The sequence below is a fragment of the Eleutherodactylus coqui genome, chromosome 13, assembly GCF_035609145.1.
Source record: "Eleutherodactylus coqui strain aEleCoq1 chromosome 13, aEleCoq1.hap1, whole genome shotgun sequence".
Taxonomy (NCBI): Eukaryota; Metazoa; Chordata; class Amphibia; order Anura; family Eleutherodactylidae; genus Eleutherodactylus; species Eleutherodactylus coqui.
This window is the reverse complement of record NC_089849.1, coordinates 100145673-100168660: the sequence shown is the minus strand read 5'-3', so window position 1 is coordinate 100168660 and position 22988 is coordinate 100145673. Positions and strand designations below refer to the sequence as shown.

The 22988-nt window shown below is 38.9% G+C and overlaps 1 protein-coding gene and 1 long non-coding RNA gene across 2 annotated transcripts; one reads left to right on the top strand and one right to left on the bottom strand.

Annotated features, from left to right (window-relative positions):
• On the bottom strand, positions 1-3551 carry LOC136588597 (uncharacterized). Its single transcript, XR_010787591.1, has 2 exons — positions 2962-3551; positions 1-273 (listed from the first exon to the last, which is right to left on the bottom strand). It is a non-coding gene; the product is annotated as an uncharacterized lncRNA (long non-coding RNA).
• Positions 3552-4210: 659 nt separating this feature from the next.
• On the top strand, positions 4211-22554 carry LOC136588592 (myosin-4-like). The gene is made up of 39 exons (XM_066587942.1): positions 4211-4268; positions 5179-5393; positions 5497-5640; positions 6105-6261; positions 7116-7143; positions 7675-7783; positions 7921-8013; positions 8138-8201; positions 8287-8385; positions 8933-9036; positions 9135-9273; positions 9765-9883; positions 9961-10110; positions 10195-10365; positions 10983-11292; positions 11585-11652; positions 11746-11833; positions 12247-12364; positions 12726-12849; positions 12940-13076; positions 13161-13416; positions 13525-13767; positions 14404-14580; positions 14666-14811; positions 14899-14989; positions 15081-15470; positions 15584-15710; positions 15792-15910; positions 16433-16629; positions 16862-17045; positions 17331-17496; positions 18272-18705; positions 18785-18988; positions 19078-19203; positions 20245-20415; positions 20560-20664; positions 21296-21391; positions 21499-21630; positions 22419-22554. The coding sequence occupies exons 2-39, from the start codon at positions 5190-5192 to the stop codon at positions 22431-22433; spliced, it is 5805 nt and encodes a 1934-aa protein (XP_066444039.1). The 5' UTR covers positions 4211-4268; positions 5179-5189; the 3' UTR covers positions 22434-22554.
• The last annotated feature ends 434 nt before the right edge of the window (positions 22555-22988 follow it).

Sequence of the window (22988 nt, the reverse complement as noted above, 5' to 3'; positions counted from 1 at the left end):
CAGACTTAAACTTTTATTAAGGAAGGGATGAAATGCCTGGGCTGAGTCTAATATTTCCTTCTACAGTACCGTATGTACCGAGTGGGAGGTCTATGGAAAGTTTTTACAGTGTGTTTCTAATAAGGGTGATGGAACATCCAATGTAAATAAGGGACTCATAGGATTCACTTTTTTGTCACATTTCAAATACTATTGATTTTACAGACACTTGTACTTGCATCCGGAAACTCCAAATGTTACACAATCACTTTATCCATATTTCACTTGTGGCTTCTGTAGAGAAAAAAAAAGATTAAAAAAAATAAAAACATGAAAGGGAAAGTTCCTTCAAGTAATTTGCTTTAAATTCATATTTCAGAAACATGGGGAATAAAAAAGTTCTGAAAAAACTGTTTGGAATTTTGCTCATTCTTAATTACTGATCTAGTGTAGGCTACATCAGACACTTCAGCACTGAGGGTCAACAGTTGTTACGTTATCACATTTTTCACACTTAGTGGCTACATAACAGCTGAACTCAGGATATAATAAGGAGCTGCTAGTTTAAACTGAAATTACAATGTGCACCCAAAATAAGTCTGCGTTTTAGATAAGAGCATGTTACTGTTGACTACAGTTGAGTACGTATAGGGCTGTGACAACCTCTCAGACATGATATAAAGACTGGTTGTCAGCAGTCATAGATGGAATTGTATTATATAGTTTGTGGATTTAATGGATGTTTGATTAGGAAAGTAAGGGAAAGGGGGGGGATCACATTTAGGGTGGAGTTACCCTTAAATGGCCCTTCATCTAAATGACAGCAGGATGGTTAAGAAACTTAAGAACAATTATTTAGAAATAGGATAGAAAAATGTACAGTATAGTCCTATTAATAGGCAAACTGGATATAAAGACCAAGTATCTAGAAACTCCATAAACTTCTTCAAAATAGGAAAACATGGAAATGATATAAAATATTCATTTATAGCATTTCACATCTATGTATCTCATATCAAATTCAAAAAAGCTTCATTGGCAGGACCAAATACCCATTAGCAATGCCAGAGCAGATGGGAAATAAGACATAGGGGTTAAGAGTTTAGAGATACAAACATGGCAGGGGCAATAGAAGATCATGGCACATCCTGCTTCTCTCAGCCCATGGCATGCAATAAACATATTGTTCTGCTATGACCACTGTGTTTTCTTCTTCAACCTGCAGAATGTATAGTTTCTATCAATTTCATATGTATCTATTTATGAATCTCATATCTAACTATATCATATCTAATCTATCAATCAATCAAAATAACTCATATGAGATAGATATGATATAAATAGATACATACATAGATATGAGTTAGATAGATAGATATGATAGATATATCAAAGTATCTATCTCATATCTATCAAAGTATCTATCTTTCCATCTCATATCTATCTTTCTAAACCATCTCATATTTATCTATATCTATCTATCTATCTATCTATCTATCTATCTATCTATCTATCTATCTATCCATCACATATCTATCAAATTATCTCATATCTATTTATCCATCTCCTTATCTATCTATCCATCCATCACAGTATCTCATATCTATCCATCGTATTTCTGTCTATCTTTCTCAGACCTATCTCAAATCCATCTCATATCTATCCATCAATCACAGTATCTCATATCTATTTATCGCATATCTGTCTATCCATCGCATATCTATCTATCTCATATCCATCTTATGTCTATCAATCTACCTATCTATCGCATATCTGTCTATCTCATATTTATCTCATATGCATCTCATGTCTATTAATCTATCGCATATCTGTATCTATCTCATGTCTATCTATCTAATATTTATCTATCTCATATCTATCACATGTCTGTCTATCTCATATCTATCGCATGTCTGTCTATCTCATATCTATCGCATGTCTGTCTATCTCATATCTATCTCAATCTCATATCTATATCATATCTATCAATCTATTGCATATCTGTCTATCTCATATCAATCCATCTCTCTCGCTCATATCTATCTCATGTCTGTCTATCTATCTATCGCATATCTGTCTGTCTATCTCATATCTATTTTCCTATCTCATATCTTAGCTATCTATCTCATATCCATCTCATATTTATCTATCTCATATCCATCTACCTATCCATTGCATATCTGTCTAACTATCTAATATCTTTCTATCCCTCTCATATCTATCTCATATTTATTTTCCTATCTATCTCATATCTATTTACCTATCTATCACTTAACTGTCTATCTCACTAATATCTTTCTATACCTCTCCTATCTATCTATCTCTCTCATATCTATCTATCTATCTATCTATCTATCTATCTATCTATCTATCTCCTATCTATCTATCTATCTATCTATCTATCTATCTATCTATCTATCTATCACCTATCTATGTCCTATCACCTATCTATCTATCTATCTATCTATCTATCTATCTATCTAACTATCTATCTCTCTCATATCTATCTATCTATCTATCTATCTATCTATCTATCTATCTATCTATGTATCTCATATCTATCTATCTATCTATCTATCTATCTATCTATCTATCTATCTATCTATCTCCTATCTATCTCCTATCACCTATCTATCTATCTATCTATCTATCTATCTATCTATCTATCTATCTATCTATCTATCTATCTCCTATCACCTATCTATCTATCTATCTATCTATCTATCTATCTATCTATCTATCTATCTATCTATCTATCTATCTATCTATCACCTATCTATCTATCTATCTCATATCTATATATCTATTATCTATCTATCTATCTATCTATCTATCTATCTATCTATTATCTATCTATCTATCTATCTATCTATCTATCTATCTATCTATCTATCTATCTATCCTCATCTCCTTACATTATTCCAGAGAGCCATTGCTGGTTGTGAAGAGATCTGTGTAATAATTTAGGTTGATTGCTATTACCGTGAAGAGTGTGAAGGTCTCGTCCTTTGCCCTCTCTTCCCTGTCGGCTTCTGTTTTAGTGTCTGTCTGCAGTCTAAAAAGCTGTAACCCACACTTAGTGTACCTCACTCCCTTTCCATTAATGATTTGTCCATATGGCCGTGTGTAAACTTCCAGCCAATTATATCCCACCGTGCCTAAACAGACAAGAAAGCATAGCCTCGACATATTTTTACAGCTGCAGCTGAGAACGATTTACCAAATATAGAACACAAATTTGCTGGACTAGCAACTAGGTGCATATAAAAGTAGTGTGGATGCAGGCTGATACTTATCCTACACTGGCTCTGCATCTAGAGGTAAGCTGCCATACTGCCCCTTGTGGATACAGACTTGGATTGAATTGAACTTTCCAACACTTGTTGCTCCACAATCCGTGGAAATTTTTTTTGATTTTCTTGGAATCTATTATTTTTCTATGAAATCATAAGAAGGTGAAAGACTGGAGAATAGTTTATATCATCATTAGACAATTCGCATGGCTTCGCTGGAGCCCCATTTTAGGGCATATTTGCAAATAAACTTTTTTTTTAACTTTTTGGATTTTTGATTGACTTCTGCAAGGAAACAATTTGAGAAGAGAGAATTACCTTATTGTATATTACCTTTGTGTACCCTCATCACCCTCTCAACTATCACACCGTTAGGGACCATTAATTACATGTTTGCAATTTCTTATATATTTTCTGAAGTAAATTTACTGTCCATAGTGGCAAACCTCAGCCCCCTCTAGGGTCTGTGTGGGGTAATAAGAAGAAGATTTTGAAAGTATTTTTGAGGGAGGAGTTTTTATACACTGAGTCACCCCCTCCTGCCTTTTTCTGGTCAAGCCATCAAACCAATGTTGGTATTTAGATGCAGCATTTAATCAGATATTGGTAACCATTTCCCCAAAACCTCTTCAGTGATAGCATCTACATTATGATCCGCTATAGTGCTGGATGGAAATGTCACATGACATGATTCCATAACTCATAAATACTGGAATGCCTTGATCTCTCTAATACGAATATTTATTGAAGATTTTGTTGTCAAGGGTCTGCAGGTTCAAAGCTACTGCCTAAATTGTAGCTTTGTGAGCCTGCAGATCTTCACTATTTCAAAACTACAACTTTTAGCATCTACTGACAACATTTGGCTGCAAAGCCTGAGGTTGGAGACCAGTGCTGCAGGCAATCCAATAATATCTTCAATTTCTTCTCATTTTCAGCTTCCTTTTCTTCTCACTTTGTGGTCTCCATTTTTAACATCTTGAAGAAGTACTGAAGGTGAGTACATACAAAGACACAAAGAATTGTCTAACTTTGTCACAAGTTGGCATAAATCAAACCACCATTTTGTATAAGGTTGTAAGGTTTTTCAACTAATGCTATCCAAGAATGTTGACTTTTTGGACAATAATCCAAAAAGTCTCTAGAAATCTATTTGCATTTCTTAGAAATGTAATCTTAGACATTGGAAAATATATATCTGTTCAATCAGATTGCCCTGGCCAGAGTCAGTAAAGAGGGCCATAGATGTAAAGATGTTGTCACAATATGACAACTGTTGTGACTAGAGATGAGCGAGTAGTGCCTTATTCGAGTACTTGCCCGCTCGTCTCTAAAGATTCGGCTGCTGGCGGGGTGCGGCGGGGGAGAGCGGGGAGGAACAGAGAGGAGATCTCTCTCTCTTCCCCACGCTCCCCCCTGCTCACTCTCGCAACTCACCGCTCCCCCGCGCCGGCAGCCAGGTACTTGAATAAGGCACTACTCGCTCGAGTAGTTTGCCTTAGCGAGTATGCGCGCTCATCTCTAGTTGTGACCTTTTCTGTTATTTGGAACCCTGATTAGGAAGGTAGTCACAAACAAAAAGAAGTTTCCCATGACAAGATCTCTCATATCTTGGGATATACTGTTAGTCTATTATTTCCCTTATGCATTTTCTCAGATAATAGGGAATTAAATACTGTGGCTATACCATTTATCACTACTGAATGAGAAGCAAGAGTGATCAGTGTGACGGCCAAGAAAAAGGTTAAGATAGAAGGCGCCTGTCAGAATCAGTTTTGTTTGCTTCATTATTTCCAATGGTAATTCTTAGTAATATGAATATTGGTTTATCATTATCTCTATGGCTAGCTGAATACATAGGATTAGTATAACAAAATCATTGTATGTTTTCTTCCTGATTGCACAGAAACAGCAAAGATGAGTAGCGACGCGGAGATGGCCATTTTTGGCGAGGCCGCTCAGTATCTCAGAAAAACTGAGAAAGAGAGGATTGAGGCCCAAAATCGTCCCTTTGATGCCAAAACATCTTACTTTGTGATCGACCCAAAAGTCATGTACGTAAAGGGAGTTATTCAGAGCCGAGAAGGGGGAAAAGTAACTGTAAAGAAGGAAGATAACACCGTAAGCTCTTACTTAACACAATACCATTACATAGAAAACAATAGCCCCGACTTCTACTTGGTAAACTTTGACATCCTACTGTTCCTCCATTTTTCCGCTACAGACCGTAACGGTGAAGGATGATGAAGTTTTCGCCATGAACCCTCCAAAGTACGATAAAATTGAAGACATGGCAATGATGACCCACTTGAACGAACCTGCTGTCTTGTATAACCTCAAAGAGCGTTATGCAGCCTGGATGATCTACGTAAGTGTTAGCAACCTCTAATGATGCAGAACCTTTATTGCTCCATTTACACAGGATGACTGTTGGTTAAACAATCAGAATGAGTGGGTGTCGTCATCGCTAATTGTTCGCACTCGCGCAGAACGTTTAGATAGGCAGATCATCACTGAAAATCACTAAATTCTTGCTAAATTTTCGCGCAGTGCTTCACATTCTATTTGTCCTTGTGAAGGGATGATCACTGGAACAACTGCCTGGCACTTAAGCTCCCAATATTCATCCCATGTAAAAGGACCCTTAAATGCACTGTTTATGCTAATTTACAGCTTATGATAGTATGTTATAGCATTATATCTAACCTCAGTAACGTAATGCATAAATCAGATTCAAAATCCTACTCAAGCCTTGTAAAAATACCCCAAATAGACTACTATATTGTAAATAGCAAGAAACAAGCATAATGATGTCTGTTTTCTTCTTTGTAGACCTATTCTGGACTTTTTTGCGCTACAGTCAATCCCTACAAGTGGCTGCCTGTGTACAACCCAGAGGTCGTGGCTGGATACAGAGGCAAGAAGCGTCAGGAGGCCCCACCACACATCTTCTCCATCTCTGATAATGCCTATCAGTTCATGTTGACTGGTGAGTAATAACATGGTCTAGACATGGTCCCAGTGCCAGTTCTTAGTGGGAAGCTGGCTGTGTGTGAATGCTCATTGGACACTTAAAGGGGTATTCTGGGAATTAAACTATTGATAGCCTATTCTCAGGATAGTTGATCAACGGGGTCCTCTGCTCAGGATCTCCACTGATCAGCTAATCGTCTTGCCCGCTGTCAGTGCAGTGGGCCGGACATCAGAAAGTCAGGAAACAAAATATCCCAGTGCTACAAGTGCATGAGTGGCTCAAAGGGTTAAAAATAACAAGGCATTTACTCAGGAGGAAAGTTCGTAGGCCAATGACCCTCTCTAATTTTCCATGTCCAATTGTACCACAAATTATACCAGGGATAGTCCAGAAATCTGTCCATATGTTCCCAGAAAGAGTCATCATAGGTGGTCAACGCCAGAAGTACAATTTCACTCCTGTTGAAATCAATGGGAATCATTCCCCCTATAACACTTCAAGTTCCTATGCACGGTCAGGACCGGACGTCCAACCCTGTCAGCAACAAGGAGCTAGAAGTGTAAGAGGAAGCATCGCTCCTATTGATTTTAATGAGAGTGAGTGTGGCTATTTCACTTCCAGCGTTGACCACCTATAATGATGTCAGTGGGCTAAATGATCAGTGGATTGGTGGGGATCCCGAGCGGTGGACCAGCTAGTCCAACAATCAACTATTGATGACCTATCATGAGGAAAAGTCATTAGTAATAAAAGTCTTTTAATATTATATCCTTTGTTCGGTTCACTCATTTATTACGTATTAAGCTGCTTCGTGGGAGGTTTAACTTTTATCCTCTAACAAAAATGTTTATTTTTCTCATAAATCACAGATCGCGATAACCAATCTATCCTGATCACGTGAGTACAGGCTTTGCATCATTAAACACTAACAAAGTTAATAAATTGGAGTTGACATGTTTCAATAGGGAGCATTATTAGGGTTTTACTATTATTTACAATCCTTCATTCAAATGTTATACTGATCTATGCCCAAGCCTTACGGCTTATTCACACAAGACGTACAAATATAAAATCCATTCTTCTGAATGGGTTTATTGACATAAGCAGTTTTTCCCTTGCCAAGATAGTGCATGCTGTGATTTTTTTCATGTAACTAATATGTGAGTGGCCCAAGAGAAATCCATGGGCTACTGGCATCGCATGTTGCGTGCTGGAAAATTGCGATTGACCATACACCCCTGTGAGAGCCGCCTTATTTGCAGTCGCTTTACACCTGGTTAGCTGTAGGCACAGATGATACAATATAAACTTTGTGTGATGCTTTAGAATTAGTTGGTCTTTAAAAGAGGTGCAGATATTTTGCCTACAATTTAGCCAACTGGGTTTCTAATGGATGAACATGAAGCTGACCCCATTTGCCCTCTACAGTGGAGAATCTGGTGCCGGGAAGACTGTGAACACAAAACGTGTCATCCAATACTTTGCAACAATTGCAGTTACTGGTGAGAAGAAAAAAGAACAAGCTTCAAAGATGCAGGTAATTATTCTGTCCTGTCCTCATCCATTAACTAAATCCAGTTCCTATGATACTCTAACCATATAAATGAAACAGAGAGGAAGGTAGTGTAAATCATTGCATCATGAAATATCAAATTCTAACATTTACCATTTTAGGGAACTCTGGAGGATCAAATCATCCAGGCCAACCCATTGCTAGAGGCCTTCGGTAATGCCAAGACCGTGAGAAATGACAACTCTTCCCGATTTGTAAGTATCAGTGGAATATAATACCTAAAACAGTATTCTATATGAGGTCTAATGCTCCCAGTTAGCAATGACACTTGTGTAATATCATTATCTGACATCTCCGAATAATCTCTTTCGTCTTAAGGGTAAATTCATCAGAATCCATTTCGGCACCACGGGCAAGCTGTCCTCTGCTGACATTGAAACATGTAAGTTTAGTGGGTGAAAATAAATGTTTTAGTCTTTCCTAAATCTCAGCAACACCCTAATGAGGCCATCCCTTCATTGCCTTAGATCTTTTGGAAAAATCCAGAGTAACATTCCAGCTGTCAGCAGAAAGGAGCTACCATATCTTCTATCAGATCATGTCTAACAAGAGGCCAGAGCTGATTGGTAAGTTGATGCAGTGGGGTAACTGGTGTATTTCAACAATTTTAGAAGGATTCTAACTTATAGGAGGGCGGCTATACTGAACTAGAATGTGCCTAAGCCAGAAATCTAATCATACCAAAATTCAACCCTAAGAATGAAATACAGAGCTAGTGATAAATTACGAAGCTCCGCTGTTCAAGCTTTCTTGGAAACTAAATTTACATATTGTAAATTTGTTATTGGAATACATTTAGGGTGATTTCACACCTGCGCCCGGGGTTCCGCTTCCCCACTCCCTTTGGGGAGCAGGAAAGTGGAGTCCCTCCACCGAACGGCTCCGTCTCAGGATGGAACCAAACAGCTCTGAACTGACCCTACTGACTATAATGGGGTCTGTTCGGTCTTTTACATTTAAATTAAAGCGCTGCGCATGCTTTTTCTTCCGGTATTTTGAGCCAAATCTGTGGCGAAACCTCCAACCAGACATTCCAACGCAGATGTGAAACCATCCTGTCACATCACCATCTGCACCATCTGTTTATCCTATTTGCTTCTTTTTCTTTTCCAGAAATGCTTCTGATCACAACTAACCCTTACGACTATCCATATGTCAGTCAAGGTGAGATCACTGTGGCCAGTATTGATGATCAAGAAGAACTGATGGCTACAGATGTAAGTTTTAGTAACCTCAAATCACAAACATCTGCTCCTATAACGTAGGTACTATATATGAAATATTGCTACAGGAATGCTCTGCTAATCTTTAACAGAGTGCCATTGACATCCTCGGGTTCAATCCAGATGAAAAGGTCGGTATCTACAAGATGACTGGTGCTGTAATGCACTATGGCAACATGAAGTTCAAGCAGAAGCAAAGAGAGGAGCAGGCCGAGCCTGATGGCACAGAAGGTAAGGAGCGCAGGATATTTTCATCTATCATGTCTGAATCTGTCAAAGTCAACTACTATATGTGGTATTAGATGTGCTTTATGGTTGACTATTGTCCATTGCTATAATTTCTAACTATCGAAGTTTACTATTCTGGCTTACCCTTAATAGTTTCAAACTGTTGATGGCTTATCCTTAATAGTAGATGAGTGAGGTTCTGCCACCCGGAACCCCCACGCATCAGCTCTATACTAGGCTGCAGACAGCTCCTTTTCCACTGCAGTGACCTGGTTTGCTATTATAGGAAAAGTTCCCATTGAAGTGAATCTACTATTGGGCCAACAACGGTTTACAACCGCTTCTGCATCTTTGTCTAAGGACTCTACGCTGTTCAGAGCATGACAGAGAGGTGGAGAGCAGATAGTTATGAGCAAATTAATTTTTCTTAGAGATATTCAGCAAATGAAAGCATAAAAATGGGTTTATATACAAGGGTTACATCTGTGTTATAGTGGCTGACAAAGCTGCCTATCTGATGGGTCTGAATTCAGCTGATCTACTGAAAGCTTTGTGCTACCCAAGAGTCAAAGTCGGAAATGAATTTGTGACCAAAGGTCAAACTGTCCAACAGGTATGTCCCAGGATTTAGTACAAGTAAGACAAATTGAAGATTGTCCCAAAACTGACACGGTTATCATTTCTGTTTAGGTGAACAACTCAGTGGGTGCCTTAGGTAAGTCAGTCTATGAAAAGATGTTCTTGTGGATGGTCCTCCGTATCAACCAACAGCTGGACACCAAGCAGCCAAGACAGCACTTCATTGGTGTGTTGGACATTGCTGGCTTTGAGATCTTTGATGTAAGTTATGTAACATCATGTTACAGTGGGCAACTTTATAATTGGTATAACAATTAATATTGAGACATATTTTCTTATATTCAGTACAACAGCTTGGAACAACTTTGCATCAACTTCACCAATGAGAAACTGCAACAGTTCTTCAACCACCATATGTTTGTGCTGGAGCAAGAGGAGTACAAGAAGGAAGGGATTGAGTGGGAGTTCATTGACTTTGGCATGGACTTGGCTGCCTGCATTGAGCTTATTGAGAAGGTAGATAATGCAACTTGAAAATTAGATATACCAATACATAATATACATGTAGTTAAGCATACGGCACTGACCACTAGCATGTTCATATATTGACTTATAAGGTATGATTAGAACTGCAATATAGTACACAATCATGCAAATTCCCAATATTTTAAGCAGATCATTAAAAGGGTTGTTCAGCTGGAAACTATTGACCCCCTATCTTCTCAACAGGCCATCAATAGTAGATTGGCAGCGGTCTACTGACTGGTATCTCTACCAATCAGCTGTTCACCGTGTTGGTGCAGTAATGCACAGAGTTTATTTCTGCTTGAAGCTGACACTTTTTTTTCCCACTGCAGTGGCCCAACTTGGCATTACAGGGAAAGTTCCCATTGAAGTGAAAAGAAACTTTCCCTGTAATACCAAGTGAGGCCACTGCAGTGGGAATGGATCTTTGTGCTTCCTGCACACATCAGATCTGTGCACAAGTACCCTGGCCCAATGAACAGTTGATCTGCATGGGTACTGGGCGGTGGCCCCCTACCGATTTAGTAGCTGCACAACCCCTTTAAGAAATATTCAACATGCAAATTACATAAATATATAATTACTAATTATTATTCATCTTTGATCAGCCAATGGGCATCTTCTCCATCCTTGAAGAGGAGTGCATGTTCCCCAAGGCAACAGACACTTCCTTCAAGAACAAACTGTATGATCAACATCTCGGCAAGTCCAACAACTTCCAAAAACCAAAACCTGGCAAAGGAAAAGCTGAAGCTCACTTCTCCCTGGTTCACTACGCTGGGACTGTGGACTACAACATCTCTGGTTGGCTTGACAAGAACAAGGACCCACTGAATGAAACTGTCATTGGGCTCTACCAGAAGTCTTCAGTGAAACTTTTGGCATTCTTATACTCTGCTCATGCTTCTGCAGAAGCTGGTATGTATAGCACTAAAAATTCTCTACACTTGTATGTATATGCAAGGGCGTATATAATGTTTCTTCATGTTTACTTAAATCATTATGCTATGCACTTAATAGATGCAATAGGGTGTATGATCCAATAGCCTTTGGAGGTACTTTGTTTCTGCAAAAGCAGGTATCATTTTGTTGCAGCCACCAAGTGTACCATTAAACCCTCAGCTATTGTACACAACATATCAAATGGCATAACCACAGAAAATGTTTAATGGCAATAGAACACAACTAATTAATAATCTTTGTTAATTAGAGGGTAGCGGTAAGAAAGCTGCTAAGAAGAAGGGTTCCTCCTTCCAGACTGTGTCTGCTCTTTTCAGGGTAAGTATAAATATCTTCAATACAGAGGTTTATATATTTGTGTCTATATTTTATATTGGATTTTCTGATGAACATGTTTTCCAATATCTAAAGGAAAATTTGAGCAAGCTAATGACCAACTTGAGAAGCACCCACCCCCACTTTGTACGTTGTCTGATCCCCAATGAAACCAAGACCCCAGGTAAGACGTCTTAGCAATAAAACAATGCTCTTTTGGTTAAAGAGGCTCTGTCAGCTACTTTAAGTCCTATGAGCTAAGCTTATGGGCTTAAAATAGCTAACCCCCTGAGTCCGGAGATGTAAGTTTAATGCTTACCTTCCCTGCTCTTCCCCCAGTGTCAGTGCTCAAATCGTCTGCTGCAATGCATTCAGCAGCATGCTAAGTTGTGATAAGTTTTGAATGGGAGGACTAAGCATGATGCTCAGTGCACTGCTACAGTGGGTTTGAGCGCTTACACTAGTGGAACAGCAGGGTAGGAAAGTACAAAACTTACATCCCCGGACTCAAGGGGTCAGCTAATTTTAGCCCATAAGCTAAGTTTATGAGGCTCAAAGTAGCTTTTTAAGTACTTACAAGTTATTTTATCTGCATAGGTGCTATGGATCATCACTTGGTCATGCACCAGCTCAGGTGTAATGGTGTCCTTGAAGGCATTAGGATTTGTAGAAAAGGATTTCCTAGCAGAATCCTCTATGGTGACTTCAAACAACGGTATGGATTAAAATTTCTCTGGTTAATATTAGCGGAACCAATTAAGTGCCATGGAACGTTCCAGGTGCAAAAGAAGTTTTAGGGTTCTTTTACATGGGCAGAATTATTCTTCCAGGATCTGGTTGAATCTGCTGTTGCAGAACTCTGCACCAAAATCCCCATGGCTAAATGCAAATTTTTACGCAGATGTAAGTCATTTTCAATTCTGCATCCAAAGCCCCACCTAGCTGTGAGGATTTTGGTTCAAACTTTCCACGGGACCGCAAAATTATGATGCATTCTGGAGAAATAATTCCACCCATATGAAAGCTCTCGTTAGGAATAACAATTAACCAATTAATGCCATGTTTTGTTAATCTAGCTACAAGGTCCTGAATGCCAGCGCTATCCCAGAAGGTCAGTTCATTGACAGCAAAAAGGCTTCAGAGAAGCTTCTTGGATCCATTGATGTTGACCACACACAATACAAGTTTGGACACACTAAGGTAGTTTTTTATTTTTTTTATATATTATGTAGATTTTCTGAGGAAAAAACAAAAATCCTTCATTTTATATCAACTTTTTATGGTTCATAGGTCTTCTTTAAGGCTGGTCTATTGGGTACGCTTGAGGAGATGCGAGATGACAAGCTGGCACAGCTGATCACTCGTACTCAGGCTATGTGCAGAGGATACCTCATGAGAGTTGAGTTCCAGAGGATGATGGAGAGGAGGTATCTCCACCCTTAGACTTAGAATGATACATTTTCAGTTTTTTTATGAAATATTTTGTAATATGAATATACTTTGTTGTATAGAGAATCTATCTTCTGCATTCAGTACAACATCCGAGCTTTCATGAATGTCAAAACTTGGCCATGGATGAAACTTTATTTCAAGATCAAGCCTCTTCTGAAGAGTGCCGAGTCTGAAAAAGAGATGGCCAACATGAAAGAGGAGTTTGAGAAGACAAAGGAAGCTCTTGCTAAAGCAGAAGCAAGGAGAAAAGAGCTGGAGGAGAAGATGGTCTCCATTCTCCAGGAGAAGAATGACCTGCAACTCCAAGTTGCATCTGTAAGAAAATGAATCATTTGTACCCATTATACAATGGCAATATTTAAAAAACATGATAAATGTTTTCAAGAATACAGTTTAATTTGGTTTTCCAAATGTGTTTCATAGGAGTCTGAGGGCCTGGCAGATGCAGAGGAAAGATGTGAAGGTCTCATCAAATCCAAGATTCAACTGGAAGCCAAAGTCAAAGAGATTAATGAGAGGCTAGAAGATGAAGAAGAATCAAATGCTGAACTGACTGCCAAGAAGAGGAAGCTGGAGGATGAGTGCTCTGAGCTGAAAAAGGATATTGATGATCTTGAGCTAACATTGGCCAAAGTAGAGAAGGAGAAGCATGCCACAGAGAATAAGGTAGTCATGAAGACATACACCATATAAGCACATCATTTTATGAGATCTAGTATATTATTGTGTAAATAAGTTGACTATGGGCAACTTCTCCATACTTGAGAGATGGACAGACGGCAGGAGAGATGCATTTTGTAGCTGTTCTCCACACGATGATGGGTCTTGTTAGTTCCCCTTTTACCAGCTAGAATTCTCTAATAGTTTATTTGAAAATAGACCAGAAAAGCTACATAAGTAGGTCCCCTACAGCCAGCTGATCCTGCTGGAACCTTCTACAATCAGCAGTTATTGCTGGTGGAATTGCACAGCAATTGATGATTTCTCCTGCAATGCAAATTAAATATTAGTTGGTAATCATTGAAACCCATCATGTTGCTCTATTGCATAGAAGTCAGTGGTTCTCCATTATGAGGGCAACTCTTTCCTTATGCTCCACTGGCTGACTGAGAAGGTTTCCAACTCAGTGGCATGCCCTCTATTAACTGAAAGTGCCCTTATACATATGTATAGAAGTTGTCTAAAGGGTAAATCCCCATAATTATAATATCTTTAAACTTACAAAGACTCATACACAGTAGATATTTGTGCATTAGTTATAAAAAATGCCATATAATAGTTTGTAATGTTCCAAAAATACAGGTGAAAAATCTCACAGAAGAGATGGCAGTGCTTGATGAAAGCATTGCTAAGCTAACCAAGGAGAAGAAAGCTCTCCAGGAAGCCCATCAACAAACCTTGGATGATCTGCAAGCTGAAGAGGATAAAGTCAACACCCTAACAAAAGCCAAAACAAAGCTAGAACAGCAAGTGGATGATGTAAGTGAACTCACGCTATATCAGGCATTCTGGGGTATAATCTTTTAAGGGTTATTTTCAGTGTGTCTATTTTATTGTACTGTAGCTTGAAGGATCATTAGAGCAAGAGAAGAAGCTTCGTATGGACATGGAGAGGGCTAAGAGAAAGCTGGAAGGTGATCTGAAATTGGCTCAGGAGTCTACAATGGACTTGGAGAATGATAGACAACAACTGGATGAAAAAGTTAAAAAGTAAGATGCATAAATTAATGTTGGTCAGACATGAGTTCTGTACTAGAATAAATGTATCAAGTGCATTGTGTTCTTTACTCCAAATAGGAAGGACTTTGAAATCAGTCAGCTCCAGAGTAAAATTGAAGATGAACAGGCTCTGGGAGCTCAGCTACAAAAGAAGATTAAGGAGCTCCAGGTAGTATTTTGCATTCTTTTACTGAACATGAACCAAATTCAGATGTGGAACATCTCTTTATACCATACTTTGTTTTCAAATGAAATAATAGGCTCGCATTGAGGAACTGGAAGAAGAAATTGAGGCAGAACGTGCAGCTCGTGCAAAGGCTGAGAAACAACGATCTGATCTCTCAAGAGAGCTTGAAGAGATCAGTGAGCGCCTGGAAGAAGCTGGAGGTGCAACCTCTGCTCAGATTGAGATGAACAAGAAGCGTGAGGCTGAATTCCAGAAGATGCGACGTGACCTGGAAGAATCCACCTTACAGCATGAAGCCACTGCTGCCGCTCTCAGGAAGAAGCATGCTGATAGTATGGCCGAGTTTGGAGAGCAAGTTGACAACCTGCAGCGGGTCAAACAGAAACTGGAAAAGGAGAAGAGTGAACTCAAGATGGAGATTGATGACCTTGCCAGCAACATGGACTCTGTTTCTAAAGCCAAAGTACTTACTCTGATTTACTTTAAATCGTAGTATCCATGATCATGGAATTCTAAGCTTTTAATTGTTTATACTTAATCTGATGTCTTAAATATTTCTATGCTTTTTTTTAACAGGCTAACTTTGAGAAAATGTGCAGAACCCTCGAGGACCAATTTAGTGAGGTTAGGACTAAAGAAGAAGAGCATCTGAGAGTAATCAATGACTTAAATGCACAGAAAGCTCGTCTTCAAACAGAAAATGGTAGTTATCTGTGGAAAAATAAATGCTTTAGATTACATATGTAACACAACATGTACCAATTGTGTTAATCTGTCTACAAAGGTGAATACAGTCGGCAGCTTGAGGAGAAAGAGTCATTAATTTCTCAGCTTTCAAGAGGGAAACAAGCTTTCACTCAGCAAGTTGAGGAGCTGAAGAGGCAGTTTGAAGAGGAAACAAAGGTACGGTGCACTTTTAATGGGGTATTCCCATCTCAGACAGTAATGGCATATAAACAGAATATGCCATAAATGTGTGAAATGTCTGATAGATGCAGGTCCCACCAATGGGACCCACACCTATCTCAATAACTGCTGCCCTAATCCCATCCTGGCTTACGTCCTTCTGGACTTTGCTGTATATAAGCTCTCTTAGGTGGCCAGATTTCATGAAAACAGCTCAATGAACTGTTTTATGTCATCTCCTTATCGCAGAAGATATATAAACAGCTCGCTGCGCTATGCCGTTTTCGTAATTCCCATTCACTTCTATGGGAGTTACAGAAACAGAGTAGAACACTTCACTTGACTGTTTCTGTAAAACCTGATTTTTAGGCACCTTGGATATGGTGCATTGCACAAGGAGATAAGCCAGAATGGGATTAGGGGCCCGTTTGAATTCCGCTTTAAGCAAATGTGATCTTTTTGGGCTGAATAATATCATATAATCACATTTTAATTTTTGTCTTCGTTATTCTCTTAAAGGCCAAGAATGCCTTGGCTCATGGTCTGCAGTCTTCCCGTCATGACTGTGACCTACTTAGGGAGCAGTATGAAGAGGAGCAGGAAGCCAAAGCCGAACTTCAACGTGCTTTGTCCAAGGCCAATGGTGAAGTAGCACAGTGGAGAACAAAATATGAGACAGATGCCATCCAGCGTACAGAAGAACTGGAAGACGCCAAGTAGGTTCTACACTCAACATACAGATCATAAAGTAAAAGTTGATATATGCTTTACAAATAATTCATTATTCTGGCCCTAGTGATATATCTGTTGTCAGATCTTGGTGGACAGTGAAACCAAAATAACTTAGCAGTGCAAAGTTTCAATTTGATGAATTATCTTCAGGTCCAAAATTCTCATCTATGTGAAAGTAACTTCTTGTGCACTTAATCATGGACTTTTGTACAACAGGAAGAAGCTTGCTCAACGCCTCCAGGATGCAGAGGAACAGATTGAAGCTGTCAACTCAAAATGTGCCTCTCTAGAGAAGACCAAACAAAGACTTCAAAATGAAGTAGAGGACCTGATGGTGGATGTAGAACGTTCAAATGCAGCATGTGCTGCTCTTGATAAGAAGCAGAAGAACTTTGACAAGGTTTGTACTCAAAAGTTATTCTCATGTAGAGAGTAGGTGGGAGAAGAGTTTACTTGAACTATTAACGGTGATACATACATAAAATTAAGATATATATTAATTGTTATTAATTTTAGGAACACATCTTATAATTTGCCTTAAATGTAAAGTGCAGTATGTAGGATGCACAGCATATCCCTTAAAGGTGCATGGAGCTTGGCCTTAGCGGAAAAGAACGTTTACGAATAAAGCGAGTTGACAATTTATGTATTCAAGCTATGTCTAATTAATGTTTACAATGTTCAGGTGCTGGCAGAATGGAAACAGAAATATGAGGAGACTCAGGCTGAATTAGAGTCTTCCCAGAAAGAGTCTAGGTCACTTAGCACTGAGATCTTCAAAATGAAGAACTCATATGAAGAAGCATTAGACCAGCTTGAGACTCTGAAGAGAGAAAACAAGAACCTCCAACGTAAGTAAACATCCTAATGAGTAAATAGAAATCACATGCCAATAGTGGTCTTTATAGTCATCTAGCAAATGTAGCTATTGTATAGATGATATTAAATAGGCACTGCACTTTCAAAAAACTGCATAAATCAGTAGTACTACAGGCAAATATAAGAAACTTTGTATTATATCTTATCAGAGAACAAAGCCCTTTTCTCCACCATCCAGGCTCCTTTTCTCCCCCTCCCGCTTAAACTGTTTATTCACTCTAAAAAAACTGCTATATTTCATCTTGGTAGACAAAACAGACAGACAACTCCCTGACATGTCGGATTACATGCTACCATAGAGGTCTATGGAGAGGAGAAAGGGAGCAGAGAGACAAAGAAATAGCCACAGTGAATAGCAAGACTTACATCTGCACTGCTCAGTACTTCTCTATAATGTCTTCCATGCTGCTGTTGTTTCTCTATATTGACAGATAGTGATAAGGGAGCAGAATCTCTTCTACTTTCTGTGTGCAATGTATGGGAGACATCATAACAGCTACTCTCTATCTATTAGCTGAGGGAAAACTGAGAATTAGAACTGAGCTACAGCCTGCAGAGGGGAAATCTGCTAATAATGCAGGATACAAGTCACTTAATGGTAAAAAAAAAATCTGCTACTCCTGCTGCAAACAATAGCTTATTCTGAAAAGTAAACTGAGGGAGTAGGTACACTTTAAAAGTAATGTGCAAGACAGTGGCTAATTCTGATTTTATATATATAAAATGTATTTATTTTTTTCTAATCAGAGGAAATCTCAGACCTCACAGAACAAATTGCAGAGTCAGGAAAAACAATTCACGAATTGGAAAAAGCCAAGAAAACAGTAGAGCAAGAGAAGTCAGAATTACAGTCATCCCTAGAAGAAGCTGAGGCTTCACTGGAGCATGAAGAAGCTAAGATTCTCAGAATACAGCTTGAGCTGACTCAAGTTAAATCTGAGATTGATAGAAAGATTGCAGAGAAAGATGAAGAGATTGAGCAAATCAAGAGAAATAGCCAGAGAGCCTTGGAATCCATGCAGAGCACTTTGGATGCTGAGATCAGAAGCAGGAATGATGCTCTCAGACTGAAGAAGAAGATGGAGGGAGATCTTAATGAGATGGAGATCCAATTAAGCCATGCCAACCGCCAGGCCGCAGAAGCCCAGAAACAACTCAGGAATGTACAGGGACAATTAAAGGTAAGATATATGAAGAATGTATCTGGAATTTTAGACAAAATGACCAATTTGGTAACTTGCTGAATCATTTTTTGCGTAGGATGCCCAACTGCATCTTGATGATGCACTTAGAGGAAATGAAGATCTGAAGGAACAACTGGCTATTTCTGAAAGGAGGAGCAACCTCATGGCTGCAGAAATTGAAGAGATGAGGTCTGCCCTGGAACAGACAGAGCGTGCACGCAAGGTGGCAGAACAGGAGCTTCTTGATGTTACTGAGCGTGTCCAACTGCTCCACTCCCAGGTAACAGATTTCATAGCTTCCCAGAAATATAATCAGTAATAGTGAAGAATAATGGTCAATACATAATGAATTGCCATTTGCTCTACCAGAACACCAGCCTTATTAATACTAAGAAGAAACTTGAATCTGATGTCTCTCAACTGCAAACTGAAGTGGAAGAAGCCATTTCAGAATCCAGAAATGCAGAAGAAAAAGCTAAGAAGGCCATTACAGATGTAAGCTTTCATAGCCTATTGAACAATGTAAAAAAGTGTTTTAACCCCTTCATGACCTCATCTGCTATGGGATATGTGGAGTGGGATCAGGAACAAAGCTTGCTTCATACATGGTGGCCGCCAAATGTGTTGAAAAGCTAACACCTGTCTGCAATGGCCACTGACAGAGCGAACTTCAATCGAGGCAGTTTAACTAGTTAGATGTTGCAGTCCATGTAGACCGCAGCATCTAAGCCGTTTGCAAGGGGCTACCTCCATTGTGTTATCAGGCCCAAAAGCAATGGATTGCCATGACAGCACAAGACCTAATTAAGCCTTCCAGGGTGGCCATGTATTGATGCCTATTAAGCCCTCCCCATGTGCAGGATTATTAGTAAACAATGACAGGTACTACATACTGCAATACAGAAGTATTGCTGTATATTGTGCAAGAAATCACATGATCACATGTTCAAGTCCCCTGGTAGAACTAAAAGAAAACTATCAAAATAAGCCTAAACATTAAAAAAAACAAAAAAAACCTCTCTTCTTCATAATTCACAAAAAAATGTAAACGATAAAAAATGTAACATAACTGATATCGTCATGTCAGCAAAAGTCCAAATTATTTAAATATCAAATTATTTATTCACACTATAAAAAATACAAACCACCACGTTGATCAACCCACCTTATAAAAAAAATCAAAAGAGCAAAAGTAAAATTGTGTTCACAAAAGTCATATGAACCCCATAATGGTATCAATAAAAAATTACGGTTCGCCTGCAACCCAAAGATGAATGGTACAATTGCATATTTTCCTTTTTACCCCATTTAAAAAGTTTTAAAAGTTTTTCTCTATATTATATATTACTTTAAATAGTCCTATTAAAAATACAACATATCCTGCAAAACAAAATAAGCCTTGGTATGTCTATATTTATGGTTCAATAAAATGTAGAACTCTTGAAAGGCAGGGCCGCAAAGCAACAATGAAAAAGACGATAAATGGCTTCTGAGGGGAGGGGTTAAGTAATTCTCTTTAACTTCATACTTTGTCAGGCGGCCATGATGGCTGAAGAATTAAAGAAGGAACAGGACACCAGCGCTCACCTTGAAAGGATGAAGAAGAACCTTGAGGTATCTGTGAAGGATCTTCAGCTTCGTCTTGATGAAGCTGAACAGCTGGCCATGAAAGGTGGCAAGAAGCAATTGCAGAAACTGGAAGCCAGGGTGAGTTCCTGTTGTATGATATACTTAAAATCCACAAGGCAAAGACCAAATTTAAGTAACGCCAACTAGTGTATCGCAATGTCTATAGTCCAAGTCATGAAGATGCCTTTGCAAAATATTAATGATACTTATAATGTATTACAGGTGCGTGAACTTGAAAATGAGCTTGATGGAGAACAGAAGAGATGTTCTGATGCCATCAAGGGTGTACGTAAATTTGAGAGAAGAGTCAAGGAGCTGACCTACCAGGTTTGTAATTCGCTTCATACGCTCTGCAAATTCAAGGCATTTCTGAGGTTAGATGAGGCATTTATAAATGTTCCAAAACAACATTTAAAGAACTTACTTTGCTAGAAATTTATATCCTGAAGTTGCATTGAATGAAGAAGCCAATGGTTCCATAGATGAGTAGTATTTCATACAAGACAGGCATTGGAAGATTAAATGCAAAATTAAAGGTGTTGTCCAACCTCTGACCTCAAAAAACTGCAAATATTATAAAACACTAAAAGCGACACTAATCACCTCTTTTTTTTTTGGTGAAGCTCTTGCGGTCCTCTTGGTCTTAGTTTACAATTGGCTAGCATGTGGCCGCTGCACCGGTTCTGTTCTATACTGCTGCTATCGCAGCTGACCACTGATTGGCTACAGCTCGTTGTAAACAAGGATTGGGGTGACTGTTTGAGCTTCAGCACTGAATCACTGGAGGGAAAGAAGAGGTGAGTACTGTTTCTTTTACTGTTTTAGTACATTTGTAGCAGTTTAAATAAGAATCACAAGTTGGATAACCCCTCTTACTATTAATCTTCTGTACTGCAAAGAGAGGCCAGTAGAATATGGCAATAAATTACATCCTTGTTTTTGGTTTTTCATTTCACAGTCTGAAGAGGACAAGAAGAATGTGTTCAGGCTTCAGGACTTAGTTGACAAGTTACAACTCAAAGTCAAGGCTTACAAGAGACAAGCAGAAGATGTTGTAAGTACATCACCTGCCCTGCAGGATATACCATCCCCAAAGGCCTGCTTTAGATGACAATACAACAGAAGACTTTCTAAAAACCACATCTGTATCTAATATTTTAGGAAGAACAAGCCAACGTCCATCTGTCCAGATTCAGGAAGACTCAACATGAGTTGGAAGAGGCCGAGGAACGTGCTGACATTGCAGAATCTCAGGTCAACAAACTAAGAGCCAAGAGCCGTGACATCGGCAAGGTAAGGACTTAGGTTTGGAGCTACTGTTAAATGCGTAATTTTATAATTATAAATTGATTTATAGTGAATCATTACATGTTAATTTTACTATAAATATAGCTATAGAAATCCACCAACAATGAGATTTATTTCAGTTTCCAATAGCTACAACTACTAGAACCCATGTTCAGTTTACAAGAGTCTCTGGAGTCCTCAATGCAAGTGGAGTCACTAGGGAACTCATAGAAGACCTAACCAGTCCCGATTAGGAACTGTGGACAAAACACCTTCAGAATAGACTCACAAATAAGATTAAATATTTATGAAAAAGGTGTACAAAGTATAGTTCACAACATAAATTTACATACATTCTCTTAAACCCTTTCCAATCCACTGCCTGATGTCTTCAGACATTCTGATTGAAGGCTGTACAGCTCCGATGTTGGAAGACGTCCGGCAGTGTATTCTTACTGTGTATTGCTGGCCACTCTGTTGCCAAGGGCCTCTCTGGCATGTCCCATACCGCAGTGCTGGCTCTAGCCAGCAGATGGCGCCATTGTGTAATGGCAGAAAGAGAAAGCCCCCTAGCAAACCCTGAATCCACAATTGCATTGCAAAGGGTTAATGCTTGTAGACTTTATTGCAAGGGCCCTTAAAATAATTAAAGATGATGTGCTTATGGAAGTTTTGACATTTCAGGCAGGACATTGACCGTATACATTATAAGGTTCATCGGCGTGAATTACTTGTTCAGTACCTAGATGTACAGCATGCACTGGAGTTAATACTTAATTTCTTTTTTTCCCCAGAAAGCAGAAGAGTAAATAAGACACCGGTGGATTTACAGAAGACGTTCATATAATATGGGCTCTGCTGTAATGCTCTTATGTATTTAAGTCTGTATGTTTAGCTCTAGGTGCAAATAAAATTGTGAAACATAGGAAATTGCTTCTGTAAGTCTTCATTTTTCTTAGCAAATCTGTAGCATCAGATGGACATGTATTGTAGATATAAAGTTTACCAATAGCCATTTAGGGATTGGTGGATACATACTCAGGGGTGGGGCCTGGTTCTCCTGTATCTGTTTATTTGTTGCTTTTAATAAGTTGTACATGCTATAGAAAGAGTTCATTTGCCATTTATCTACTAACTTAACTATGATCTGGTTTCTATCATGTATGCAGAAAGCTGCAGAAACCAGGCCAGGACCTGGACGGCACCATAGGGGTGAGAGAGTCTTCGTCGCTTCTCTATCCAGTATAAAAGACTGATAGGAACAGATACTATGGGAAACAGAGACCAAAGAGGTCTCCATTCCACAAATTTTCCTAGCCAACATGATGCTGGGGAGTTACAGGCCTAGCTGTCATATTGGTTGG